General features: G+C 30.8%; 1 protein-coding gene across 1 annotated transcript in view; it reads right to left on the reverse strand.

The window, feature by feature from the left end:
* Positions 1 to 18,246, reverse strand: part of LOC127278151 (dedicator of cytokinesis protein 7) — a 37,087-nt gene that overhangs the window by 8,839 nt on the left and 10,002 nt on the right. The window contains exons 4-9 of the mRNA XM_051299711.1: positions 4,674 to 4,815; positions 4,396 to 4,599; positions 4,133 to 4,324; positions 3,825 to 4,049; positions 595 to 869; positions 14 to 329 (exon numbers count right to left, since the gene is read on the reverse strand). Coding sequence (XP_051155668.1) covers positions 14 to 329; positions 595 to 869; positions 3,825 to 4,049; positions 4,133 to 4,324; positions 4,396 to 4,599; positions 4,674 to 4,815 — 1,354 coding nt within the window. The remainder of the gene's footprint in view (positions 1 to 13; positions 330 to 594; positions 870 to 3,824; positions 4,050 to 4,132; positions 4,325 to 4,395; positions 4,600 to 4,673; positions 4,816 to 18,246) is intronic.

Consider the following 18,246-nt stretch of genomic DNA (forward strand, 5'->3'; position numbering starts at 1 on the left):
TTTTGTTATTTACCTTTGGGTATATGTATAAAAGATTTCGATATGTAAGATCGGGTAAAATAACATCATTTCGAAATTCGAGAATTTCTTTAACAGGGCGACTTTTCTCGTCAGGATACGGTGTAAGTCTTCTTAGATCAGGATCTAAACATCGTGGAAGATCTTCTGGTTTAGGACTCAAATCTAGTTTCAAGATACCAGGTAGGCATTTAAGTCGCTTTAAATTTGAACCTGGCCGACGAATCTCAACTAATAGTTTGTACAAGTCTTCATCTCTTAGCCTTTCGGCTTCTTGTTTGAAAAAACTCGATACTGTCAATGTAATAGGTCTATAAAGGAAAATTTTAATTATTTAATGAACTGCAATAACTTATTTAAACGTTTAAGAATCAATCTGTGTTTTATCAAAAGCAAGAAACTTTCAGTCATTTTTTTTACAGCCAGAAGTTTTTAATCAAAAACAAAATGTACAGATAACTTTTATAGAAAGGCCGTTAAGTTGTTAGAAGAAATTATTTTTAATTACAGAAGGTGCTAGAGAAAGATTTTGTTTTTTTGACAAAATCTTTAAAACAGGGAAAAATATAGTTTTACCTAAAACTTTCGAAGCAGTTGGCAAAATCATCGGGAGACCAACTGCGTCTTTTATCTGAATTTCTTCTTTCGAGAGAACCTCTTCTGGTACATGGTTCCACTTTTTTTCGCCATTGCTCTAAACTTCCAGATTTTCTGTCTAGGGAACCTACGCTTGTTGTATTTTCCATATCGCTTCCTCCAGTGACTACTCCAGAAAGATGTATTGCAGTCCAAGCTAGAGGCATTCGATATCGACCAAGACGTTCACAAGCTGCTGACGCTGCAACTCGTACCTTAAAGAAAAAAGTAAACACATCAAGAACCTCTGTCTAGTGCATTATATACTTATTCGATGAGAAGCAAGGAATAGAGAATGATTATATTTTTCAAAAATTGTGTTTGTCTAATATTAATCTAATATAATTCTTAATTGGCCTAATCTTAATGTTACCTAATTCTCTTTGGCCTAAACTTCATTTGTCACCCGCTCATGAACGCAAAACATGAGAGAGAAAATGACAAAACATATTTTTGCTCTTTTCTCTCTTATGAGTCACGTTCATAAGCGAGCGACAAATGAAGTTTAGGCCAAGTGAGAATTAGATCAAATGAGGATTAGGCCAAAAGAGAATTAAGTTACATTAAGATTAGGCCAATTAAGAATTATGTTATAATAATATTAGAACAAGTAACAATTAGGATAATGTAAAATTAGGCCAAATGAAAATTGAGTCAGATAAATATTAGAACAAATAAAAATTAGGTTATAGTATGATTAGGACAAATGAGAATTATGTTTTATAAAGATTAGATCAAATGAAAATTAGTTTAAGCAGCGTTTAGTCCAAATGATAATTATGCCAGAAGAAAATTATTTCAAATGATAATTATGCATGGGAAATGGTGTTTAGGCCAAGTAATAATTAGGTCAAATAAAAATGAGGCTAAAAAGGTATTAGGTTACAGAAAATGTAGGCCAAGTGATATTTAGGGCAGATAAATATTACGTTAAATAAGAATTAGGTTAAATTAAGATTATGCCAAATGAGAATTAAGACAAATGAGGATTATATTGAATAAAGATTAGAATAAATAATAATTAGGTCATATACAAATTAGGCAAAGTAATAATTAGTTCATACGACTTTTAGGTCAATTAAGTTTTAAGCCATTTGAAATTTGGAGAAAATTCATGCGTCTCTTAAGTTTTATTTGTAAATTTCTTATCGATTCTACAAGAAGAAACATTTGTTTCACCAAAACCATGTTTCTTTTCTTTAGTATAAATTGTTTATTTTTTCCTTTTAGAACCAATAATGAAATCCTAAAACTTAAATGGTCAACACTTGCAGGTTGCACTTTGAAATTTACAAAATTCATAGAAACCGAAAACATTTACAAGCAATAAATGTAAAAAATACAACCGTAAAATCGACACAAAATTCTATGAGTGCATCCTTAAGATGTTGACCACTGTGCTCGGAGAAAATTTGTTCCGGATATTTTACTGAATTTTAACTGAAAGTTGGGATATAGTTGCACAAAAGGAATGTTTCAAAATATTTTTTTTATTTTTTGTAGTGATGATAGTTAAAACTTGATATGATATTTTAATTTATTACAAGCTAGTACTGTAAATATATGGAAAATTTGAATCATTAAACATTGGTTTATATTACGATAACTATAGCCAGCTCTCCTGAGTATTTCCTTTCTGAGCACTACATAATTCAAGTCCAGTTCGGTAAAACTTATGTACAATTCTAATCGTATTTGTTTTCAGGATTGAAGTACTTTTTTATCAACTTATACCTTTTATTTATATATATATTATTATTATTATTATTACACAGTCTTTTTTCAATTTTTCAGAAAACATAATAAAAATTATTTTAATTCATTAACTATTATTATAGGTGAAATAAACAAAAAATTTAATTTTGCTCAGATGTATTTTCAAACTAAATCATATTTTTAAATTAAATTTTAGGGAAAATAATTTATTTTTAATATACAAACAAAATAATTTTTTTTATTAATTTGTTTCTATTTAAATCACAAATAAATTTTAAATAAAAATTTCAGAAAAAATGAATTAATTACTTAAAAAAAATAAGTTTGCTTCCTAATTTTGTCATATGTAGTCTTAAAATTAGTTGTCATATTCAGAAATAATTGAATCTAAATTATTTTATTTTTTTTTTCAATAAATTGTTTGAACGTTTCTCACAAGCGGTAAACTAAAATCCTGATTAATATATATAAGGACAGGTCAAACCTTCTGAAGCAATGTAAAGCGAGCGATTATATGTATTGCGTTATTTTATATGTATGCGTTTAGTATGTATTACGTTAAATAAAAATGTGTTGCGTGTATTAGGTGTAAGGTTAACATGCTGTACTGTTTCAATTCGTATATGTGAGTATCAAATTGTAAACCATCAGAGAATCATTAAAGTAGGTGAATTGAGATTTCCAGTAATGGTAATATTTATTTTTTATATTTCTGCCTGAAGTTTTACCGAACTCTTCATTAATAATTTAAATAATTTATGAAATTTCAATTCTGCTTTATCAAAAACGGACCTTAATATTCTTAGCTATTGTTCTAGTTTATGTACTGCCAGTACCTTACGGTTTCCCGAACTGAACTTGAGACACTAATATATGTGTTATAATATTTTATGCCTTTTGAATTACAGTTTTATGAAATTCATTTTACTGTACTAATTATTGAAAATTACCGTTTTGCTGTTTTATCCCAATTTTACCAAACTAAGTTCAGTAAAACTCTCGGAACAAATTTTCTCCGTGTGGTTCTTTTCAAAATATTCAAATTCTTCCAAATTCTATCTTTAAGTTCCAGTTCAAGATATCATTCAAATTTATATCAATTTAACTTGGTATATCACGAATTCGATTTTGAAACGAAATTTGAATGAGATTTTTATTGCTACTTCTCATAGTAAAAAGAGAGGAGGAATTGTTAAAAGATTGGTAAGAAAAGTGTCATTGCAAAATATTCATGGCAGATCGACAATAAATAATGTTAATAAAATATTTAGTTTTTGAGAAAATAATATAAAATTAGCTTTATAAAGTTGAATAGTGTTCAATTACTCGGATTTTATTCAGAATTTAAAGCAGAAAATTTTTTAAGTTTTACTCATTATTTTACGACATAACATTTAAATTTCTTCGTTTATATTACAATATCAAATAAAATTTAAAAGAAATCAAAGTCTTACCTTGTCTTTATTTTTATCGTCTCGAAAATATGGTTCTGCACACTCCGTAATATCTCCCTGCAGTACTTTCTCTAATCTTATCACCAAAAATAGATCTGAACTCGGTTTATTTATATTAAAAACACAACTTCTAGCTAAAGTACTTGTATCACTATATGCGACATGACTTCCCAACATTTTCTTAATTCCCTCAGAATTCATATCCACGTAAAAGTTCTCTGAAACCTTAAAAAGAATTTTATAAATCCCTACTGATAGGATTTTAAAATTGCTAATATATAAATATTGAAATTATTTATTTAATATACCTTTTTCTTTTCTTTTGCATCATATAATGCTAAGCTGGCAAAAATTGGTTCAACCTCAAGTTCCAATTTTAATTGAAGACACTTGACAAGAATTTTATGGGAAAAAGATTCAGATGGTTCTAAAGCCGCATTAATTTCATGCCATTCATCGTCTAATGAAGCAGGTGGTGAGTATAGAGGAAAGAATGCTTCCTGAAATATCAAATAAATAAGAAATTATTCAAAAATAATATAATAATAAAATTGTAAAAAATGATCACCACCTGTCGATCTTCCAAGCGTTTTTGTTCATTCATTTGATCAACTATTTCAGGACAAACACGTTCTAGTATATTTGGAAAGAGAGGATCATGTTGAGAATGTCGTAGATCTAAACTTGCCCAGGAACCACGTGGCGTACTTCCACAATTCGAAAATTCATCATCTTCGTTAGGAGAAGTGGAGCAATGGGTCTCATCCTGATCCACCTGATAAAAAATATTGAGAACTTGAATGTTTATTCAATATATATATAATTAATAAAAGAAAAATTTATAAAAACCTCGAAATCTTGTTTTGGTATATCTTGAAGTAGTTTATCACGTGCAATAGAAGCGGCTCTTGCTTTAAATTTTCTATGTACAACAACCCAATCTGATGTAAAAGTCTTGATACATTTTCTTACATACGGCGATACTGTGTCCCTAAAAAAATAATTAACCCCTTGAGTTCTACGACAAAATACATTTTCGTTTAATAATATTGGGAGCAGTAATAAAAAAAACTTGTTTTCGACAATTTTAGATTTTTAACGAAGTATTTCGTTAGAAGCAAGAATCCCCTGGAAATTAAAATGAATTACTGAGATAGGGTAAATGTCCCTATTACCGATGCTTTAATTTCATTGAAAAAAAATCCTAACACCCGTATACCAGGAATTGACTAATTTGCCTGGTTACGACAGGAACCCACTAGACAATCTTGGTCAAAGTTGATTTCGAAAATTAGTCAGAATGACTATAGGGAACATTATCAGAATAACCAGGTATCTTAGTTACATTGGCTAGAATCACTTTGACTTAATAAATTTTAGCAAAATTGACTATAGATACATGTCATATTAACCAAAAATCTTAGTTAATATAACTAGGAAACAATATTAACCTCCCTGGTAAAAAAGTCGGGTAAGTTTCGTATCAAATTCGGACAGAATAGACTGGATAAGTGGGAAAAATGTACGAAATAATTACGAAAGTTATCGGCATTAGTATGAAATTAGTCTGAACAAAACGACAAATCCAAAATTAGACGGCATTAATCTGGAATATCTACGAAAACAAACCGCAATCTGTCCGAAACAATCCAAATGCGAATCCGAAAAAAACGAATCAGCAATTAATAAGAAAAAATCCGAAAATAGTATTAGCAAAATATGAAAACAATCCGCTTCACTTCGAATTCAGCCCGAACAAAAAACTTAATCCGACATAATAGTGAAATAATCTGGAAATTGTATGCACAATATTCGCAAACAGTCCGCAATAATACGAAATTAGTTCAGTTCAAAAATATAAGTCCAAACCAAGAACGAAACATTCTGAATTTAGTATGTGAAGAATCCAGTTTCAGTCCGCATCAATCAGCAAATAGTTAAGCAGAGTCATATTTCGAAATTACATTGAATCAATACGAAATCAGTATGCAAATTGAATACGGTTTTGCTCTGAAACGATCCGATTTATATATGACTGAAACACGGCATCAAGACACAAATCCGGAATAATCTGTAACTTGTACGTAATTTAGTTGCAAGCAGTCCGCAATAGTACGAAATTAGTTGGTAAATATCTTTAATCGAATTGAGTACGAAACAATTCGATTGAAGTATGTAGTAGATCTGGTTTTGGTCCGCTTTAATCCGAAATTAGTCTGGGAAATTCTTAATCGGAAATTGTGTTAAATCAATCCGAAATTAATATGCATATATAGTACGATAATGCTCTGAATCTATCCGATTTATATATGACTAACGCACGGCAACCCTTGGTAAAAAATTGGTCTGGATTAGCCTGAAAAGTGTACGAAACAAGTACGATAATGATCCGCGATAGTCTGAAATCAGTTCGACTAAAATAATAAATCCTAAGTTAGACCGGAATAATCTGGAATGACTATGAAATCAGTCCGCTATAATCCGAATATGAATCCTGAAAAAATTAAATCAGGAAATACTACTGAACAATCCAAAACCTGTAAGCAAAGAATCTGAAAGTAATACGCATCACTTTGAAATCAGTCCGAACAAAATAGCGTAGTCCGAATTTTCACTGTGGTAATCCGAAACTTTTATGTATAAAATCCGCAAACACTCCGTAACAATCTGCATTTAATATACTTAAAAAACTTCGTTAAAATTAAGTATGAAACGATCCGAAATCCGTATGTGAAGAATCAAGAATAGGTCTGTATCAATCCGAAATTAGTCTTGCTAAACCATATTCCGTATTGAGGCCGGAACAAATCCGAAATTTGTATGCAGCAAATTCGGTAAATGTCAGAAACAATCGGAATTATATCTGATAGAAACGCGATAATTCGCAATGAGCCCAGAATAATCCGGAACTTGTACGTAGACTATCCGCAACAATCCGAATTCAGTATGTGAAAAATCCGGAATTAGTCCGTATTAATCCGAAATCAATCCGGTTTATAATTCCAGTAAATCCGGAATTAGTCCGGTATAATCCAAAATTAATCCGAATTATTATTCCAGTAAATCCGGAATTAGTCCGGTTAAGCCTGAAATTAATCAGGTCTGTGAATATAGTAAATCCGAAATTAGTCTGGTTTAATCTGTAATTAGTCTGCAACAATCAAGATTTATGAAAATTGTCTACTCTGGATTCATTGCGAGTTGTCGTGTTTTTAACAGATATAATTTGGCCTGTTAAAGACTATTAACAGATGATTTGCATACGAATCTCGGATTGTTCCAACTCATTTTCGAAGTAGGGTTTAAACATACTCATTTCAGGCTTAACCGGACTAATTCCGGATTTACTGGAATAATAATTCGGAATAATTTCGGATTATACCGGAATAATTCCGGATTTACTGGAATTATAAACCGGATTTATTTCGGATTAATACGGACTAATTCCGGATTTTTCACATACTGAATTCGGATTGTTGCGGATAGTCTACGTACAAGTTCCGGATTATTCTGGGCTCATTGCGAATTATCGCGTTTCTATCAGATATAATTCCGATTGTTTCTGACATTTACCGAATTTGCTGCATACAAATTTCGGATTTGTTCCGGCCTCAATACGGAATATGGTTTAGCAAGACTAATTTCGGATTGATACCGACTATGTAAGTGAATATTTATATCAATAAAAGTAGAAAATTTTAATAAATCTTGATTGTTGCAGACTAATTACAGATTAATTTCAGATTAAACCGGACTAATTTCGGATTTACCATATTCACAGACCAGATTAATTTCCGATTCAATCGGACTAATTCCGGATATTCTGGATTCATAAACCAGATTAATTTCGGATTAAACATGACTAATTCCGGATTTTCTTGATTCATAAACCGGATTAATTTCGGATTAAACAGGACTAATTCCGGATTTACTGGTATAATAAACCGGATTAATTTCGGATTTAACGGGACTAATTCAGGATTGTATAGATTCATAGACCGGGTTAATTTCGGATTTATGTGGATTAATGACTGATTTACTTGATTCATAGACCAGACTAATTCCAGATTTATGGGAACCGTTTGCGGATTGCCAACAGACAAGTTTTGTATTATTTCTGACTTATATCGGATTAAGGTTTTTAAATGGATTAAATCCAGACATTTGCGAACTATTTTCGCACATATTTCCGATTATACTTTTTCTTCGGACAGATTTCGAACAATTGTGGAGAATTTTCGTATAGTTTTCGAAACAATCCGGACTTTCTTATCAGATTTAATGCAAAACTAGTCTGAAATTTTAAGTTTCTTTTTCTGCCGCATGGTGCGGCTTTCTCACAAGTGAGAAGAGTCTGACATTCTATAAAAGCCGTGCCGTGTGGAAGACGTGTATGTCTAGAGAAATTTGTAGTTCTCTTTTTCTCTCAAGGAGAGGTCTGTGGTTATTAGTAATACAGACTGCATTAATTCCGGACTTAACCGGGAAAATTCCAGATTCTGAGAACCCCACAAATTCCGGATCTACTAGATTCATATATCCGTTTAATTTAGGATTCAACCGGACTAATTCCGGATTTTCGGGATCCATAAACCGGATTACTTTCGGATTAAACCGGACTATTTCCGGATTCACTTATTACACAAATGAGACTAATATCGTATAAGACCGGATTAATTTCAAAGTTAGTAGTTACATAAATCGCACCAATTTCGATTTGAATCGGACAAATTTCGGATGATTAAAATCTTACCATAAACCGGACTATTTCCGAATAGTTCCGGATTTACTATTAAGAGAAAACGGATTCTTTCCGTACTTGACTGGACCAATTCCACATTTACTGTTTACGGACAATCGGACTAACTCCGGATTAGACCAGACTAATATTGGATTCACTAATTAATCGCACCCCGTATTGGTTTCAGACTTAATCGAACCAATTCCGGGTGACAAAAACCTGACCAGAAACCGCATTGTTTCATACTAATTGCGGATTAGTCCGATATCAATCCGAAATTTTAACCAGGGCTTGCTACATAACTGAATTAACTAGGATTCTTGGTTACGCTGACTAGATTTAAAGTTGCTATGGTTAATAGTCATTAATGCGAAGCAAATTTTTTTCAGTGTTCTTTTCTACTTAATAAAATATTGTGACAGTAAAAAAAGTAATATAAAATTTTTAATGGAATATTTGATATTCTGTTAATGAAGTGAGTTATTTGTAATATATCTTAAACCTAAATTTATTTGTTAAATAAATTATTGAAAAATTTGTCACGATTTTGCGAAAATTCAATTGTTTTCTTACGAAAACAGCTAAGAAAGCGCCCTTTTAACATATCATTTTTAAATGTGTTTAAATATATCTTTTCAAATGCAAATATTTTTATAATATTACAGTTATTGTATATTATGTTTAAAAATGAATAGATTTAGTTAGTCTTTTAAATTTTTACACAAATTATTTTTTAAATAAAAGCTGTCTTGGAAGACAGCTAAAATCATACCTGTATATAAGGAAGGTGATAAATCAGATTGCAAAAACTACCGCCCTATAGTTATTATTTCAAATTTTGCCAAAGTTTTTGAGACCTGTATATTACCAGTAGTTAATAGTGCAATTAAAACAATCGTCTGTGACAACCAACATAGATGTATACCCAAACGTTCTACCGTTACAAATCTAGCTTGTCTTATACATTTTATTAGAAAATCATTCCAAATGGGTTGTCAAGTCGATGTAGTTTACTTAGATTTTGCAAAGGCTTTTGACACAATTGACCATGACATTTTGGAATCAAAACTGGAATTGCTAAATTTACCTATAAATATTAGGCTTTTAATTATGAATTATTTGAAAAATAGAATACATAAAGTTGTAATTTACATCAACGATATAATCGACAATTCGCTGCGGACACGGAAACACAGTGGCGCCTCTAGTGGCAATGTGGCGCATTTTTCGTTGGATACTTGTCAAATGTTTACATTAGAAAAAAGTGACATTTAATTGTTTCTGACGATTAAATCTATTTGTGATATACTACGGCGACCAAATTTATAAACTATTAAGATGTACCCGGCAAGAAGGAGTATATTAAAAGGTATTAATTAGTATTGAAAAAACAGACAATCGAATGCCTTTAAATGCTAATTAATTCCATTTCTTTCCGGAATCTTATTTAATGCCTTCGGTAGGTTATAAATCTGCCTCGTTTCAATCCTTTTGAATCCATAAAAATTTTATGTAAAATTTGCATGCCATTCAATGCCTCAATAAAAATTAGGAATTGAATGAAATCAATGCCATCCAATGCTGTTCGTGTTTAATCCCTTTTAATACTTTTTCAAGGAGTGGGCGTCTAACAGAATGAATTCTTTTTAATCCCTTTCATAAATTTACTTATTTTAATGCCTTCTACAGACAGAAAGTGCTATTCTACAGTTGATTAGAAATTAATTTGAATGACCTTATTTTTGGTAAAGTGGATAAAAAGACGAATGCCAAATAATATTTTTTAATAGATTAAATAACTTTGTTTAAATTTATTGTTTTCTAATTTTATAAATTATCCAAAAATCAATATCTTTTATAATTATAAATGTCATTCAGCAAATATAATTATTATTTAATAATAATTAATTTTTATTTAATGTCTAAAAAGTATTCGGAAGAAAATGGAATTAAAAGGCATTGAAAAGTTTCAATTCATTTTAATCCCTTCCTTATTGCCGGGTAAGTAATTAAAAATTTATGTAATTTTCATAATTTCATAAATATTGTCAAGTTAAATATATATACATACATTTTTATGTCATTATTATTTATAGGTTATGCTTAAAACTTGATTAATAAATAATATTCTTGTAAATTGTTTTTTATTTAATTTATAAAGTTTAACAATTAATTTTAGTATAATGGCAGAAGAAGTAGAAAAAAAGAGAAAAGTGGATTGCCCTTGTGAATAGGAAAAAGTAAGTATATTTAAAAAATTAAATTAGTTAAATTTATATATATAGGACGTTTCGCGCCAACCGGGCCACCCATCTCTCCAAAATTGAGAGCTTTCAAAATTATTGATTATATATAGGAATTATTTGTATATATAAGTACTTTTTAAAAATGAGTGGCCTTTTGAAAAATCCAATATGGCGGCTGAAATATAACCCATAAAAGAATGAAAAACAGGAAAGATGGTTACAAACACATAAATAAAAATGAATATAATGAAGAAAACAGCTCTGCATCGACATAAAATTCATCACTTAAGAATAGACAATATATACCATAAGTGAAAATAATAAATTTACCAAATCCAAAATGGCGGATCCAAAATGGCGGACTAAAATTTTTAAAAGTAATTGGAATCACTTGAGACTTGCCACTAAGGGGTTTTTGGAGTCGCTGATAACGAATCTGAAGTCTTTTTTCTAAAATTCAAAATGGCGGATCCAATATGGCGGACTAAAATTTTTAAAAGTAATTGGAATCACTTGAGTCTTGCCACTAAGGGGTTTTTGGGGTCGTTTTTTTAACGAATCTGAAGTCTTTTTTCTAAAATTAATTATGGCGGATCCAATATGGCGGACGAATTTCAAAGAATTAATCGAAATCGCGTAAAAGTCGTTACTTGGGGGTTTTAGGGGTCGCTGATTACAAATCTTATCTTACTTTTATTGAATTACATTATTTTCTTAAGTAATTGTACCGTCGACATTGGCGTTACCCGATGTACACCGCGGGGAGGTTGCACGATCGGTTTTGTACATCATATAGCCCTTAAAAGGGCTGTTTGGTAGAGCTGTCTGAATTTTGAAAAAAGATTAAGATTATTATTCATAATTTATAGTATTTATGGTGCTTTTAGCTCCAGAATATTGTAACACCTGTAATTTTTTTCCAGGAAGTACTTTAAAAGCATGTCCACTCTGAATTTTTGTGACTTGTGGAGCTTTTGAAAATCGCTTAGCCAGATGTTTTTGGGTTTTTTGATGCTTCTTCTGATCATAATAAAAAAATGTAATTTCTTTAAATTTTTCTTCTGCCCATTTAAAAAGATCTACTGAGTTAAGAATGGCCTCTGTTGATTTTGCCTGAAGACTTGCTCGAGTAGCTTCTCTTTTCAGAATAGCACCCAACCCATCACAGGCTCCTTTGCCATGAGCTGTCGCATGGAAATACCATTCTGCTTCAATTCCAAAATCTTGTTCATGATGCACAAGATTACTCATTTGATATCTATTTTTGTAGTGCTGTTTAGCCCCATCAGTGAAATAAATAATTTTTCGAACATTAGGAACGATTTTTCTTATTTCGGGTATGAGTAATTCTTGCATCATGTACACAGCAGCAGTATCATGAGTTGTACTTTCAGAAAGTAAGATTGTACTTTTGTGCAAAAGTTCCTTTCCATTATTATAATAGAAGACTACAGTGTTAACAGAACATTGGTCATTATTATAATGGAAAGCTTGCGCAGCGTCTTGTGCAATGTAAGCATAATTCTCTGCGAAATCACATTGAACTATTACTTCGTGTGGCTGCAAGTTATTTTTTAGATCAAGGAGGAATTTCGACTGGTTCTTTGAAATAAAATCATGAGGCAGTAATATTTCCAAACGGTTGGACATCTCCTGTACAAAATCTGGCATAGATAAGCACTGTTTTTTTAATGTACATCTATCGGTAGCTTCCCACGTGCTATAAATGATTTCTGAAATACCTCTTTGTTCGAATAATTCCATTAAATAATTAGAGAATAATTCAGGGTTTGGACAAAGCTTGCACTCTCTTAAAAAGCATTCCTCTTTTGGCCTTTTACACATTATTAACTGGAAGCAATCTTTGTAATTTTTCAATGATATGTCCAGATCATTCGTAAGTTTTGCAATATTTGCTGCATCGAACATCATCTTGAAATTTTGATGAATAGTACAGACACAAACACTGTGTGTACCATTTGCACCTGCACGTATACAGTTCTTAGGTCTAAGTTCAGCAAATGTTGTAAAACCAATTGGATGCTCTGGATTCTGTTCCTTAAATTGTTTGTGTAGACATTTTATGTCACAAAGTAACAATCGTTTCTGCACCTTTTCTTTTCGCCCTTTATTATATACAGTAACTGTTTCCTTTTTATGCGGCATTATTCTACTGTTGATATCATTTTCATAAAATTCGAGAACTTTCTCTTTTGTCTTTTCAGGTAAGCATCTTTCAACTTTTGAGGATGGCATAGCTAAAACATCTTCCAGTTTTCTTATGTTTTTAGCTTTTTTAGCCATTCTTCGAGATGCCCCAAATTCCTGAGAGATTTTACGAGCACTCCAGCATTCAGAAGCTATCGTAAGTATTGTAACACGATGTGGATCATTTTCGGCAAGAGAAACGAATTTTTCCTTTAACCCATTTAACATCTCCTCTAATTCATTCTCTCTAGTGAAACGCGTCTTTTTACTTGAGGAAGATTCTTCTTCGATATCAGACTGCTCTGAATCAAAACTAATTTTACTGTTCAATATTTCACTCGAAACATGCTTTTTTGTAAACATGTCTCTACACATTAAACAAACTTTTGCATTTTCATTTAAGTTAGGAAATTCTTTTAAAATTAATTTTGAAATTTTTCGCAAACCCTTACCAATATGTCCCTGATTGAAACTGATTGAAATGTACGTTCAAATTGAAAATTGAGTATTATGATAAAAAATCTGAAAATAAAAAAAAAACAAAAAAAAAAGTAAAACGCTAATAATAAGAAAGACTGAAATTCAAATCAAATATGAAAATAAAAAAATGAAGTAAGAAGAACAGTATACGCATCAACAATTAACCACACAGAAAAAGAATGTTCACCAAAGTGCTTCTATTTATCATATGGAAGTTGCGTCTCTATAGTGAGAAAGAAATGGATTCATTCATCCTCGACATCTAGCGTTAAAAAAAGTAACTAAATTTCTTGCTTGAGCATATTGTATGCACACGTCATAGTCTAAATAGAATAATAACTCGATAAATCTTTTCAATATTTAGCTCTAAAGTGTTTTCTAGATCGCTGGATACGAATCTAATTTATTAATGTTACGATAAACTTTTCATTTTTTTAAACAATTTATTATTGATTATTTATAGCATATTAAAAAAACCTAGAAATCAACAAATTTCTATGAAATAATTAACTTTTTAGTACCACATAGTATTAAATTAATAATCCAAATAAGAAATTCAGTTAAACTGCTCAAAACTACTGTATAAAATTGTTTAAATAAACAATTATTGTTATGTTTTAACTTTTTACCCATTTTAGAAAAAAGACTTCAGATTCGTTAAAAAAACGACCCCAAAAACCCCTTAGTGGCAAGACTCAAGTGATTCCAATTACTTTTAAAAATTTTAGTCCGCCATATTGGATCCGCCATTTTGAATTTTAGAAAAAAGACTTCAGATTCGTTATCAGCGACTCCAAAAACCCCTTAGTGGCAAGTCTCAAGTGATTCCAATTACTTTTAAAAATTTTAGTCCGCCATATTGGATCCGCCATTTTGGATTTGGTAAATTTATTATTTTCACTTATGGTATATATTGTCTATTCTTAAGTGATGAATTTTATGTCGATGCAGAGCTGTTTTCTTTATTATATTCATTTTTATTTATGTGTTTGTAACCATCTTTCCTGTTTTTCATTCTTTTATGGGTTATATTTCAGCCGCCATATTGGATTTTTCAAAAGGCCACTCATTTTTCAAAAGTACTTATATATGTACAAATAATTCCTATATATAATCAATAATTTTGAAAGCTCTCAATTTTGGAGAGATGGGTGGCCCGGTTGGCGCGAAACGTCCCATATATATATATATATATATATATATAAATATATAATAAATAATAATAATTATATATATAAATATATATATATACAACTACTTTTAATTTTAAAAAATTGGTTTAGTCCTGATGGTACCTTATGGGAGCCTTCGTCATATTCGAGAATTTGTAGCCAGCATTTTGCGGGGAATGAAAAATCGGAAAATCCTCTTAATCCAAGCTACAATCCTACCATTTTTCCGGAAATTTATAAAAAACGAAAAATTAATTCAAAAACAATCATGGAAAGGTATAGTACATTATTATTTTAATTTGACCAAAAAATCATAATTATTGTCTTAAGAAAATTATAGTTAAAGTACAATTTTTTGATTTTTTTAATCAATTTTTAGGGTTTCGTGGCCCATGGCCGAAAGCCTTATAGTTTCACTTTGGCGTCCGTCTGTCCGTAGTATATTTTGGGGCACCACAGCTCCCAAAATCAAATTTTAGGGCACAGATCTCAAATTAAAATTTTGGGGCACCACAGATCCCACATTCGAATTTTGGGGCACCAGAGATCCCAAATTCGAATTTTGTGGCACCATAGCTCCCAAATTCGAATTTTTGGGCCCCACAGATCCCAAATTCGAATTTTGGGCAAACATAGCTTCCAAATTCGAATTTTGGGGCACCACAGATCCCAAATTCAAATTTTGGGGCACCATAGCTCCCAAATTCAAATTTTGGGGCCCCACAGATCCCAAATCTCCATTTACTGAATGGACATTTTCCCGAATGGACATTACATGTCCCATTAGTTAACATGCCCCTATAATTGACATGTCTCAGTAGTTGACCTGTCTCAGTAATTGACATGTCTCAATAGTTGACATGTCCCAATAGTTGACATGTCCATATAGTTAACATGTCCCTATAGTTGACATGTCCCAGTAGTTGACATGTCCCTATAGTTGACATGTCTCTATAGTTGACATGTCCAAGAGTTCACATGTCTTAATAGTGGACATTATCGAATGGACATTTTACCTAATGTTTTTGTTTGTGAATCAAAAAAGATAAATGATAGAAGAAAGACCTCCACTCCACAGTGGATTAAATTAAAATTTAAAGCGCCACGAAACCTTAGATGTAGGCGCAATTGCGCCTAGTTCTTTTCCTATTTTTATTTTATGGTTTATTAAATATAAAACTGGTTATACTAATTTATACTAATTTTTTAAACTTATATAAGTTACTGCAAAAATTATACATTCACTTTAAAAAAAGACTGCGTATAATTGGAAAATTTTATTTAAAACAAAATATGTATTTTAATATTCGATAAGACAATTTTTTTGTTTTAATTCTCACTTTTTTTTTATTTTCACTCAACTCAAAATGTTTATTTTTAAATTAATTAATAGCGTTATTAATATAAATTATATTATTTATTGTTTACAGACATGAGAGATGTAAACGATTAGAAGTAAAAAGACAAGCTTCAAAAATTGAATTGGAAAAATCGCAACCAATAAATATACCTCTTGACGATGAACAAACGGAACAAGAAAACGATATTGATGACAAAAAAATGATAAATAAGAGTGTTGAAGTAAACTTTCTGCCCGGCGAAAATCAAACTCATGATTCAAAAATTTTTGTCTGCAATCGGTACATTTTCAACACTCACAGTGAAGCAGAAACTCAAGTTTTTATTCCAGAAGCTCCGAGAAAAATCATAAGCTTAAAAAAGAAAACAAACGATAAAAAAGTAGGCACAGACCAAGTTTATTGTAGTAAGGGCGTGGGACCTGACAAACAAGAGTGCAACGAAAATGGATTTTTAAAATGCTCAGTTGGCTTTCACGGTGTATTATCTATAAACTCAGATCAGGAAATGCTCGTAGTTGCTGGTGTCACATTAGATACTTTTAATTTATTGCAAAAAATTTATGAGGAACCCAATGGAACAAAGATAAATAAAAATAATCGGCTACCGGTTTTTTTATGTAAAATGAAGTTAGGAATCAGTTATTCGGCCTTGGGAGTTTTTTTTGGAGTCAATCGAAAAACAATTTCGAGAATTTTTCTTTCCATTTTGGATTATTTAGCCGTTAGATGTAAAAAATTTGTTACTTGGCCAAGTAGAGAAATTGTACAGGCGACTATGCCAAATGAATTTAAAGAAGTTTACGAAAACTGTCGGGTCATCATTGATTGCACGGAAATAAAAATTGACCAATCATCTACTGTATAAGCAAAAGTACAGACATATTCTCACTACAAAAAAGGATTTACAATTAAAGTTTTGGTTGGCTGCACTCCATCTAGACTTGTATCTTTCGTCTCTAAATGTTATGGCGGTCGAATCAGTGATTCTCAGATCACAACACTTAGTGGAATCTTAGATTTGTTGAAGCCAGATGATCTCGTATTAGCAGATAAAGGTTTTCCCGGTATTCAAAGCACCGTTGACGAAAAAGGGTCAGGTATTATTCTTGTTATGCCACCTTTTTTACAAAACGGAATATTTTCTGAAGAGGAAGTAGAAGAAACATATCAAGTTGCGAAATTTCGCATACATATTGAACGAATAATGCAACGGATAAGGATTTATAATATATTGGCCAAACTACCCATGCATTTATTACCGAATGCGGACAACATTTTATTTATGTGTTGTGCATTAGTAAATTTGCAGCCTCCAATCTTCAAAGACTGCGAATTTGAAGACGCAGAGATTTAATGTAACATTATACATTTCAATTTTTTTATTTCAGATTTCGACTTTGTACATCAATATACACTCTTATTTGACAATAATAATAAAAATAATAATAATAATAATCTGTCTTAATTTTTTGACACTAATAAACTGTCTACATTTTATTAAAATATTTTAATTTCTTGGCAACAAAATAGTTAGATAAATTTTTAAATACTTTTTTTTCTCTTTAATACTAATGAGATATTTTTAACATCATTAAAAAAAATTAAATTAGTCATTAAACTAATTTCTAAAGATGAGTCAAATTTAATTTTTTCAAAATTAAATCTTATTTTAGTATTAATAAAATATTATTTAACTTAAATTTTGACAATAGAAACGATGTATAAGTTCTAGAATAATCTCTAGTTTCTTAAATGAACTTTTTAACAATACAAAACTTTATAAATTGTTTTTTCTTTGGTAAAGCTCCTTTAAATAATACTGAAAGTAAAATTTTTCTAAAACGGTTACTACGCTTTTTAAAAAATTTTCGTTTCTCTGAATATTAATTAAAAACCTTCCACAAGGCGACCACACGTAAAGTCACAAGATTGTAGTCCCGTAACATACATTCCAATTTGGCACTGAGTGAAATATTGATGCGATGGATTTAGCTGATCTTCATTGTTTACTTTTTTTAGATAAGAGACATTAAATGTATTCGTAGCCTTGTCGAAAATAGGTTTTTGCTCACAAGTTATGGGACATTTAATCTCTAATAATTTAATTTCATCGCTTTCGACGACGATACCATCAAGACTTGCACACAGCCATGGCTGACTTTGAAGAACGAAAAGACCGACTGCGATAACTTTAGTTTTAAAAACTGTTTCACA

This window comes from Leptopilina boulardi, unplaced genomic scaffold (genome assembly GCF_019393585.1).
Source record: "Leptopilina boulardi isolate dan_hultmark-lab unplaced genomic scaffold, ZJU_Lbou_2.1 LbouV2_195, whole genome shotgun sequence".
Taxonomy (NCBI): Eukaryota; Metazoa; Arthropoda; class Insecta; order Hymenoptera; family Figitidae; genus Leptopilina; species Leptopilina boulardi.